Raw genomic sequence first — 12571 nt, 5'->3', positions numbered from 1 at the left:
GAAACTATACTATAGTTTTAGTCATGCCTTCTGACTACCAAGCCATTCTTAATAAGGATGAAAGTAATGTTTGTTTGATTCCCGGTGTCGGTTAGGTAACGTAATAATGTAAATAATGTAATGAAACAAATGTAAAAGTCTGAATAGGGGTTAGATTTAGGAATAAGTCGCCTGACTGATGAAACTGATTATCTAGGAGTCTTGGGGACCTTGATTGGAACCTCTTCAAGTGATTATGACCGGAGTTGCGTGTTATAAAAAAATATAATTTTGTGTATTGTATTGAATTCGTTAAATGATACGTACATTTTGTACTAAGAGCCACCATAAATGATTGGTATAATTATTGCAGGGAAATAGTCCAAATTGTTAAATCAAACTATGGGAATCGAAAACATAATCGAAGTAATTGTTTAATAGTACTATTCATTATTTTATCTACATGTAAACTAGACCTTGGTTATGTTACGTCCGCATTTATGACAACATCGATTCAGTCAACCTTAACTGATGTGTTAGTAGTCTCTTCTGCCCCTGGAGGAAGAGCAGCCTACAGCCACTGTAACGCAAGCAACGTATAATATAATGCCTGTACTCTTTGGTACGCTAAAGGGCTGCATTTCCCGCAGCGGGCGAGATACCCAAAAAGCCTATTATTGTTACATATAACCAATATATTTTACTAATTTAGCTTATTAACCATTTCTTTATTTGTTTCATTATTTAATTGTTCCCAACCCACCATACTAGCCATGTATTTCATTTCCTATTCTATTATACTTTTGAATATCATTTGATTTTGATTATGTAAAATCTATTGCTTACATTTTTGGTATTATTTTTTTCTCTTTCGTACACATACATAATTAGGAGCGGAATGAAACACGATACAAAGCTTACATTTTTATTTCATAATCCATACAATACAATATAAAAATGCAAATAACCAAAATCACAAAAAACTAAACCCCATTTATAAACTATAAGAAGCTGAAGAAGCATACATCAAAATAGTCAAATTGAGACTTATAGGTTTATAAAACAGGCTTAGCTTTCACGGGGTAAAATCAATAAAAAAATTAACATAATAATTGAAATAGCCACTTTAATGTATGGTTAACATAAAAGCTGCATAAAACTTAAACATTACTTATACCTATAACTGCAGAATACAAGAATAATTAAACAATGATATACTGTTCGGTGCGGCGGGTTTTTATGAAAAATATCAAAAATATACACAAAACATATTTAATTGTAACTGGGTAGATGTAACAGTTTCTTTCACTTTGGTGGAGGGCAATTTGAAATTCATTTGTTAGATAGGACTTGGCCCAGAATATGTCGTATATTTATGGCCGTATTTTACAACATATCTAAAGAGACAAATGGCAAATTTATCAATGTAAACATGGTCTGAATGAAATTGAAAGTAACTCTATTACAAATCAACAACATCATTTAATATAGGTACATTATATTGGAAACAAAAACAGCATAAATGTAATGTGAGAAGGTAAAGCCAAAATATTAATAGGGTTTGAGACCGCAAGAGTACTATTATATTATAACTACCCTCGATTTTAAGTTTGTTCTAAAATCATAAGAAATCCTAAAATAAATGCATTAACTTTGCAGTTGATATAGTTTTCACTACAGAGGTATTCGTGGTTAACTATATAAATATGATTTTTGATATTAACACAGCCATATCTTACTACGTTGTGTAGTTATAAACTTATACTAAATGCAGGGGAGAACATTGAGACAAAAAGCTTGCATTAACGTCGCCAAAATAATTTGTACAAATACCCTTATTACGAGTTTCCATACAAATTATTTGCTAAATAGTTCTTGTCTCAAAACCAAGTATTGCTATACTTCATAGCCACTGTGAAATGCGTTTATGAATGCGGTGTTTCTAGTCTCGTTACTCTTTTATGATTACTGAATGTATCAGAGGTTCATTTATTTACCTTAAACCATATTTACCTTTTTAAACCCTATGAAACACTTGACATTACACTTTATTTAAGTATTAGGTAATTTTTAAATATTTGATGTGAATCTTGCGTTTAACTCGATACTAATGATCTTATTTTAAAAAAACTTTTGCGAATTACGACATTTTTTTTAGAATAAGCTTTTATTAGTGAGCTATGTTGCCTAGTCAGAGTGGCTATGTAGATAAGCACTCATATATGTCCTTAAACTATTTAATAATTATGAATAGTTATAAAAAGTATACAATTTGAGCAGACTGTGCCAATACCCTGTAATATTATTTTAATCATAATGCTTAGCTATTATTTCGAGTTTAGTCATGGCAACCTTTGATGGCACGCCAGTTCATACTAGGCCTATTTGGCTAAGATACTGTCTGTTATTCAATCTATTAATAGGGTAAAGCAGATTTCACAATTATAAGGATTCTTAAAAAACAGGTTCGGTATTAATATGGGAATGTTAGAACTATGTAACATGTCTCAATATACAGACCAGAAAATATAAATTTCATAACGGTTACACAACCTATCATTATAGTAATACAAAAATAATGCTCTTTACCAAACTTAGGCAATTTTATGGTGGTACTAGCTGCCCCCGCGAACATCGTATCTCCTTATAGTACTATTTCCGGCTGCAGGATTAGTGCGCTCATCGGTTATTTGTTAAAAACTCAAATATTTATATACTTATATTTATAATTAGGAAAATGTATATCTACCAAGTTGGTTATCAAAATTTAAACGCTGCTGTTTTTAATGAGATTATTTTTCATTTAATTGATATTTGAGAACATTTCACTTGTTATTTAAATAAAATATCGGCTACATGACGGTAATTTACAAAAAGATTTTAAAAATCAAAGGTGCCTTTGATCACCTTAGCTGTACTTCGCAGCCAGGTGTAAACAGGCACGATTTTGATACATTTATACGTTCATATCGTACATTTATTAATTAAATATCAAAATGAAGATAATTTTTTTCTATTAATTATTTTGCAACTTGGTAGATATACATTCTCCTAATTATAAATAGACAAGAATTTGGTTTTTAGCTAATAACCAATGAGCACACTAATCCTAGAGCCGGATCTATTCTATCAGCCATTAATGTGATTTAACTTTGCCTACCTAAATCTATAGTGCATACCACTGCCATGCTACACCAGAGACTGTTCGGATTGCCGAAATGAAATCTTTTTAGGTTTTTCTGTAAATTTAATTAACAAATATAAAATAGGGACTGATCGTTAAGGGTGAAAATTTTGGGTTAGGTATATGTATTTTTGTAAGCTGTATCATAAAAATATTAAATATATTGTCTAAAAAATAATAATTAGGGATGTACCGGACCATCCTTAACATTAAGGGGATGACAAAATGTCATGAAATTCGGTAAAAAAACTGCAAGCAAAGGCTACGCGACGCCGAGTGAACGGAACAAAAAACTTATTGCGAACTTGATTCTCTGTCGCCAATCAAAAAGCCAAGTAACGACCATAATTAAGTGTCATAAAGTTTTATTTTAATAGTGGGTTCTAACGCAAACGTGCTTTCAAACTTTGCGTGTATATTTGCAGTATGGCTTAGCTGAATCTCCACCAATACTGTATAAACAGCTTTCGCGAACATTTCTTTATTAGTTTTTAGCAGTTTTTCTTAATTATTTAGTTTCTGTTTCAGCCTCTTAAGTTTGTAAAAGAACAGTATCAAACATCAATCCATCAAAACTTATTCGATTATATGGCGTTTGGTCCAAATTACCTAAGTTTGGTGATAATGAGCTATTAAAAATACTTATAAATCTATCAGCCTTACTGAAACGTTATTCAAATATGAAAAAAAATCTGTCCCTTTCAACAACACACAAATAACAAAGGAACTCCTCAATTAGCATTTTAGTATTCGGAATCCTTAAAACTATCAGTTCAAGCATAAAGTTAGGTTATGTTAGGTGGAATGTTCTACCATTCGACTAATCGTAATGATACGGGGGACTTTGGTGATAAAAGAAAATCGAATTGGACATCAAGTTCGCCGTCGAATTCCACGCGCCATTGCTGTATTATCTGTGAAATAGAAATATAGATAATTAAAAATAAAACGCGTCTCCAATATTACGAAAACTTTCAAACTTTCACTTTCAACATTACCTACTTTATTTATTTACACATTTTGCATAATAATATTAACCATACACATTTAAAAAATTTCAGTGGGCGACCTTATCGCTAGTAAGCGATCTCTTCCGGGACAGTCTAACAAACCTTTACTTCAACTTACCGCGACTATTTATAGCACGTCCAACCCACTTCTACTAAAACATGATAGACTCAATATCAGATATCTACTTTTATAAAGACTTAGTCGTCTTTTAGAAATAGCCTGTATGAAAACAATCTTACCTTAGCAACCAAAAGATGCAGCTCCATTTCAACAAATCTCTTTCCCGGACACATGCGTTTGCCACGACCAAACGGCGCGACAAGTGATGCAGCATGGGGTTCTCGAACGTCTATCCAGCGTTCTGGCAGATACTCACTGGCACGCCAGAAGTTTTCTTCACGTTTGCAAGCTGTCACCGTGTGCGCCAAGACAAAAGTCTGCAAGTGAGGTAAAGTGTAAGTAAAGTATTAACGGTTTTTTATAAATAGAATCTTTGAGAAGAAACTATTTATTACTGTCCTGGTACTATTTTCTTGTAAAGTACTTACACCAGCGGGAAAATTGTGGCCAGCAATATTCATTGGTTGCTCTAGAAGCCGAGCCAAAAATGGTACAGTGGGCAGGACGCGAAATGCTTCGTTTGTTGCTGCTTTGATAGATGGCGCTGATGACAATTGCTCGATACGGAGGTCGCCGCAAGATGGCAACTCGGATCTAATTTTTTGTTGCCAGTCTGGTCTTCCACTTAATAAATATAGGAGGAATACTAAACTGTTTGCCAACTGAAAACAAGATTTGAAGTCTTACAATCCAATTTAGTTTTTACTTTTCTATTTTTACTAATTCATAAAGATTCATGTAAAAAAAAAAGAAAATAAACATCACGTTAAGTATACAAAATAGTTGAATTAAAATATTGCAAAAAAATTAATAATTGACCTCCATATTTTGGCCTAGCTTAGATCACGACAAGGCTTTGTTCGTTTTTACGTAAAAACACGACCTCCATAGACTAGACGAATCTAGTAACAATTGCACTCACTGTCTCAATGCCAGCCGTGATAAAATCGATGACTGCGGCTTTTTTGTCCCTCATGTCTAGTTCAGGGTTAGCCAATATCTTGAGGAAGATCTCTTGCATGCCGTCGTCTTGCGCCGCGCCGCGGGACCGAGATTTTGCTTCTTCCATTAGATCTGATACTATCCTGTCAAATCCAAGGAAAACACGAAGTATAGTTTATCATTTCTCATCTTATTAAAAGCATATTTTTTGACTGAACATGTGTTGCATTCTAAAGTATTTGTATTAAGTAGAAGTTAAAAAATATATATCATAAATCAAACCGTTATAGTTTACGCATTTAATTTAACGACTTCTTTAAAACTTCGTAAGATAAAGTTTTTATAATGCATGAAATATAAACTAGATAAGAAGTTATATGAAACAACGTAACATGGCGGCGATACAATTAATTTGACAATTTGATATGAAGATCATCCATCAAAAAATGTTAATAAAATCGATGCATATGTATTTGATCTGTAGTTTAATTGATACTCACGTATGAATAGTATCTTCACTATCCACAAATGTCTTGTATAACGTAGTGGGTGCGAACTTCCATAAAGGGGCGCCATAGTACGAATCCCTTTGAGCCCTAAAATGGGCTTTCACAGCAGCCGCCAAAGTAGCAGCACGGCCGGACATACAACGCTCCAGAAAACCCAATCTTGCTCCCAGCATTAATCCACAAACAGCTGTGACAAATTATTTAAATTTAAAAATCTTACCGCCATCCTTCCATTTCTCGATTATTCTATTCTCAATTCAAATATGTTTATTGATTGAAACTGGTTCATTTATAAAATAGCGATCTAAGGTTATTATACATGTATATTTAATCCATGATGGTTAATGTGTACTCCATCGTAGTCTAAAAAAAATGTGAGCCGTCACGGGACGCCTGGCAGATGTGAAACATCGACATTATTTTGGAAAAGTAATAAGCAGAAAAGAACAGATTGTGATAGGAACTAAATAATGATAAAATAAAATATTACGATTTTTTTCCAGATAACGACGACTATTTATTGAATAAAAAAAAATTATTTTCATTAAATATTTTTAATAAGAAATTTACTACTGCATATAGACTGTATATAGGTATATAATATGTAACTACTTTTGCATGCATTTGTCGCGCTCCTAAACAAGACTGCTATGGTTACAATTAATACAAACCACAGCGGTTTTATAATGTAACATATTGTGATATATTATTATATTATTTTGTAATAATAATACCATCAAATAGCGCGGCGACGCATGCCGCTAGTCGCAGAAATCGGTTTTACGTGCGGCTATAGATGTTTCACATCAATAGTAATGTAGATTTAAATGTATTCTTTGATATTTTTTAAAATATAAACTAAAATTTTATGAACTATATTATACTCTATGTAATGGTTAACGTCCCACGTTCCAGGCCTAGCTGCCTGAATATCTAGGACAGAAGGTCTAACTACTGTTACCTAAAACAAGTTTCAAGTTGCTTCCTTGTAGGTTTGCTATTACTGTAATTTATAAACCAATGCATTATCTAATTTATGGTATAATCGTATAAAGGTATGTCTAACAGCCCGCGTGATTTTTTTTGAGGCGAAAATTCTAAAATAATTTTAATTTACACTGAAACTGTGGTATATGTTGATTAAATTTTCAATAGTTTTTATAATAATATTCACTACATTATCTCAACAATGGAATTTATACATTATTAGTACGTACAAATGTATAAAGTAATTAATAACATATAAAACAAACATTTTAATATAAACAAGTTATATGATTTCACTAATGATATAATTCAGAGGCTAGACCTAATCGAATGCCCTAATTCGATAGAGTCGAACCTTGCGTCTTATCAGAATCGACTATTCTCGAACTTAACCCACTTACCTATTTCTATAAAACCTACAAGGGCTTAGCTTGTCTCAGTTGTTTCGCAAACATCGCGTACATTTGATAGAAATACCCAAATTAGTTTTATGCCCTCACTATTTAATCAGTCACATTCAGTATGAATTTTTCATATTACTGTGAAATATTATAGCATTTCAAACCATCATTATGTACATAGTGATGGTTAAATATCATGACATAATATATATATATATTTGCTTTCTTTAATACCTTTAACAAACGATTAACTCCCGTTTAGGAACTCCAATAATTTTAGTGTAAAGGTATGATTAGAAATATAATTATGTACTAGACTGTTACTAAGAAGCAAATAACTTTCTTTACAAAATTCTTATTTGTAAAAAAATTATGATTTGGCCTTGAAATAATTGAATTACGGTAGTTCATGGAGGTTATCAAAATACTATATTTGCTATTTATCATTCAGCTTGTTCTTATACGATTACATCTTATTCATATTTTCGCATAGTTTTACTTGTTTTTAAAAAATATATTACTTTTACAATTATTAATATAATATTATCATTGTATTTGATCCTAAAGCTTTCCAGTAACTTTGTTTTCAATTTGTTAATTATGTATAACAAATGACTTTAAAAGCATCGTTTAAGAATAATAAATAATTAGGTTTGGTAACGTACAATTTTGGTGACACAACCCTACTATGATCTCTTTTGTAAAGTAATTTATACATACTTAACTTATAACTAAATAAAATGTATAATTTGATTTTCTGTATAAATATACTTCACTTGTTAATATACATGGATTATGAAGAAATATAGACATGGAGAAGGAACAGAAAGACAGATTAGAAATATTGTTTTATAGTGTTAAAAATTATGCTAGTGTTTAGCGAATACATATATCCAGTAGTTCGACCACTTTAAGTGCGAAAATAAAATCCATTAAAATCTCAAGATTACAGATAAAATTTTTACTTGAAACCTATAAATCAGATGCAGTTATTATGTCTCATTAAAATAAGACTTGCCGTCTAATTTATACGAGGACGTTACAAAAAGTTTGGAACTTTTTTGCGAATTTATATAAGAAACGATTAAAATACTGTCTGCTCTCAAATATTTCACATCATTTATTTTCCTTTTTACACTACTAGATACAATTATGACTTAATCGCAATTACAAAAACTTTACTAATTCCAGATCTTAATAATGACGAAACAGATGGTGAAAAAGTTTAAACTGTCAAGTATCTAGCATTTCTTGTAATATTGCCATAATGACGTTTATAAACGGACTGTTAATTGAAAATTGTTCATTAAAATTATCTACATTTATAAGTAGAAAAATAAGCTAACACAATAACATCAGGAAAACCTGTCATAGAAAAGTTATTATAATAATAATTCTTTGTCAATAGATAGTTCCCAAGGAAACCAGTAAATCTTATCTTGCACAAAATATTACACATTATGCGGGCACTCAATCAATTCTCCACAATCCTGACCTACATTCACTATCACTAATATTTCATTCAATAATGCATTATATCTAACAAATGACGTAAATAAAGACAAGTGCTGATGCAAACGAGTCGGTATTACCAAAAACATATGCATTTTAAATTTATTTTATTTGTTATAATTTATTGGCATCTGGGTGCATATTATGTTGTCAATTTTAATGGGTGGTCTGTGGACATAATTTATTTATGTCAACGCCCGATGGGTTTTGTTCGGCTAATTAAAAATTTTAATATAGTCTGTGCTATAATTGAAATTCTTGTGCATTTTATACTAAAATATACAAATTAAATTCATCAGACCTTTGAAATAACAAATAAAGAAACGCTTTCCTATTTGATATAAATATTTTTGCTATTTCTTTATTATGATTTTTTTTTATCATTTTTTATCGATATCATTCTGTTTATTCACTTGAGATATAGGTACTTCATGATGAATGCATTAGTAATAGCTTAACATAAGTCCATTGAGAACAATAATGTATGTTCATCATTGAAAATATACTAGATACTTACAGCGATAGCTTGGAACCCAAGTGCGGCGTAATATTTCACGCACCTATTGTCACGAATTTTCCGCAAAAAATCTCTATCATAATTGTACCATTGAACTTATTGAAGGTTTTTTATTAGTCATCGTACTAGAACAAAAAGTTTTAAAAATATATAATCTATTAGGCCAGTATCTTTCAATCTAGCCTTGATATTATAATAATATTAGTCATGGTTAAAATAGGGTTTCGTTGCCCGAAAATAAAATTTTCCTTTACATTAAATATACTTTTACAAAATCTTAGTTTCGTCGAGACTTGACTATGAATCGTTGTTATCTTCTAATATTATAATACTATTAACTCATAAGAGTTGTACGAGTTGTTGTTTAGTATTTATTACTAAATATAAAGCTGCATTGAGAACAGAGGATTATGATTAGAAGGTTTAGAATTTATGAAGACTAATGGCATATCAATTCCCTTAAGGAAAGTTTTAGATTTTTTTTACATTTCGTTACATTAAAAGTCCTACTTAAGACGTATGTTCTTTTTAATACACTTTAACAGTTATTTACAATACTCCGTAGACAATAATAGCGGTTTTAGTGCAATTTAACGACGCAAAAGAAAAGCTTGCCAAAGACCGTCTTGGCTCAAGACCTCTATTAGCCGTATATTGATCGCATTATTACCGGAAGACAACTTCCCCAACGTTTTAAGCACTATTTTCTTGACATTAGTATATTAATTTAAATGCTTAATACGGTTACGGCAAATTTTTTTATTACGTCACTTATCACACTTTCTAGTAATAATAATTTGTGATGCCAAAATACCATAGATAATGCAGTCATTACGTAAAATTTTAATTTTCAACGATGAGCCATACATACAAAAAAAAACCATAAATCGTTATCTCGGGAGCAGTAAACTTATTTAAGTTAGACTATTAAGATAAATAGTTTATCGTTCAACGAAAAAATTAGGGATGTTTTGTTAATGTTTACTTGACCTTATCATGAGGCGTACATCCGTTCACGTGATATTTTATCTTCCACCCGTCCCAGGTTTGCACCGAAGTGAAATTTTATTAAACAACCAACCCCAACAAAAAAAATAAACCTGTCTAAAACAGTTTTATTTATTGCATAGATGTCTCTCTTCATCATAATGTAAACACACTTTGACAGAAAAGGACGACGAGTAAATGAAATTAAAAGTCTGACTTAGGTTTTTATGAATGACGCAGTTCTCACTCAGACTCAGGCGGTCCAGTCTTAAGGTAAAACTAACTAATATAAATATAATTAACGAATACATTATATATATATTATACATTTCACTTTTTATTTTGTACACAAAGTTTACAGAAGTAAAGATAATGAAAGTTCAAATTTTGCATTATCTAAAATCACACAGTCTTACACAATATTGTCAATATTAAAATTATGACTAGTTACATCCTAGCATATCGTTGACATTTCACGTTTCGTTGCTATAATGAAACGCTAATAGAACATTTGAAAAGCTTAAGGATCCTGAATTAACAATATTGAGTAGCTATGTCAAATATTACGCAATTCAACCTACAACCAACACTCAATCATACTGTAATCTCCTACATAGTAGGGCTCATAGATAAATTGAACAATAATTTAATGACACATAGATAAGTACAAAATAGCAGAGTTGCATTTGAGATTTGCCGCGGAAGTTCAAACGTCAAACCAATTGATGTGCGTCGTCGCCATGATATAAAATATTTAACTGAATTATTTGCTACCGACGCCTTCTTTTAATCATTATGATATAACATCCATATTTCAAGACCTTACATTTAATAGACTAAATATTAATCGATGACGGAAAATAAGCTTCCACAAATATTTTCTGAAAATGTTTACAGCGATCGGAACATATTTTGTCCCATGGATGCCGTTATTTATGAAATAAGGGCATCCATTGGACAATGTACTATAAACCTAAATTATTTATTTATTTATTTAAAAAAATGTTTTGTGGCATGTACTATGTACATGCAGTTCTTTTTATTTAAAAGTAATAAAATAATAAATATTGTGTCGTACGTTTATGAATTAGGGAGTAGGACAAAAGATAGTACTCGTTAGTCGTTACGTATAATGTATTCCTAGTAGTCAGTAGTCTAAGCATTCTTTGACTTTTTTGGCAAATTTAAAATAAAAATTAAAAAGCCATCATCAACCAATGCTTCAGTGATCAGTCCTCACTAATAACTGTACAACAAATTCAACTTGAATTTCAAGTCTTGATCCTTGAACCATTTAGTATTTACCTTTTTTTTATTAAGATTAATAAATGAATAAAATGATAATGTTATTACTATTTTCTTATTTGATTCAAGCCTCAAGGATTTGTCTTTAAAGTTTTCAGACTTTCAAACGTATAAAAAATATAAGCCAAGTCAATGCTATTAGCTATAGCTTGGCTTCCAAAAATAGGAAGAAAAACAATCGTTTTGGAAAGAAAGTTCCAAAACTCAAATGGTATATGTATAAATTCTACGTCAAAATGATATCGCGTTTTTGCGAATGTATAGCGCCATCTAGTAGACGCTTTCAAAAAAGTAACCCTATAGTATTATTTATGGTAAAAATCTATTGAAACAATTCGTTTCCACAATTTTTATACCAAACCAAATACAAGTACATTGCATTCGTATTATGAATGTTCTATATACATTATAGACTATAGACATCACATTACTGTTGATATATACAATAAAATATCATAAATTCAGATAGTGTATTTTGATCCAGTTTCCTTTTATTCTGGCGTTTGAAACTCCTATATTTTCCCGCGAAAATGGTCGATGACATCATGCAATCCTATTGTGTTTGATAATAACCTGATTAACAGTATTTACTACTTTGTTATAAACCCGTGGAATGTAGGTATTTTAATACAACTTACGACGTCGTTTAAGGAAGGGATTATATTATTACTAATTACTACTATTAAAAGTGTATTACAATTATAATATCCAGTCTTCAGCATACAAAATAATTTACTTGAATTGTATGTACATATACTTGATACCTTGATAATGTAATTGAAGATATACTTGATACCTTCAAGTCTAATAATAAATTAATTTCTTCCTGTTACTACTTGTCAATTAAGTTGTAAGTAATAAGCCAGTACGGTTGACCTAAATTACTAGATTGCTCGTAATAATCCTTAGATAAACACTATTCAGATTCTAAAGGAAAACATATATTCACCGATTTACACGCAATTTATAACTTTATTATTTATATAAACGCTCTTGGATATTTTAACTAAGCAAAAATAAAACATTTTTTTTCTTCAAAGATTCATATTACATACTAGCTGATACACATGTCATCTACCTAGCTGTACGATATAGATAAAATTAAATTATAGATATT

The 12571-nt window shown here is 30.6% G+C and overlaps 1 protein-coding gene across 1 annotated transcript in view; it reads right to left on the bottom strand.

The window, feature by feature from the left end:
- Positions 1-1085: 1085 nt before the first annotated feature.
- Positions 1086-12571, bottom strand: part of LOC110995369 (ecdysone 20-monooxygenase) — a 32502-nt gene continuing 21016 nt past the window's right edge. The window contains exons 5-9 of the mRNA XM_022262501.2: positions 5737-5932; positions 5217-5379; positions 4723-4956; positions 4414-4611; positions 1086-4077 (exon numbers count right to left, since the gene is read on the bottom strand). Coding sequence (XP_022118193.2) covers positions 3973-4077; positions 4414-4611; positions 4723-4956; positions 5217-5379; positions 5737-5932 — 896 coding nt within the window. The 3' untranslated portion in view covers positions 1086-3972. The remainder of the gene's footprint in view (positions 4078-4413; positions 4612-4722; positions 4957-5216; positions 5380-5736; positions 5933-12571) is intronic.

Source organism: Pieris rapae, chromosome 14, assembly GCF_905147795.1.
Source record: "Pieris rapae chromosome 14, ilPieRapa1.1, whole genome shotgun sequence".
NCBI lineage: Eukaryota > Metazoa > Arthropoda > Insecta > Lepidoptera > Pieridae > Pieris > Pieris rapae.
Note: the sequence above shows the minus strand (reverse complement) of the source record. Positions and strands in the feature narration are given on the sequence as shown.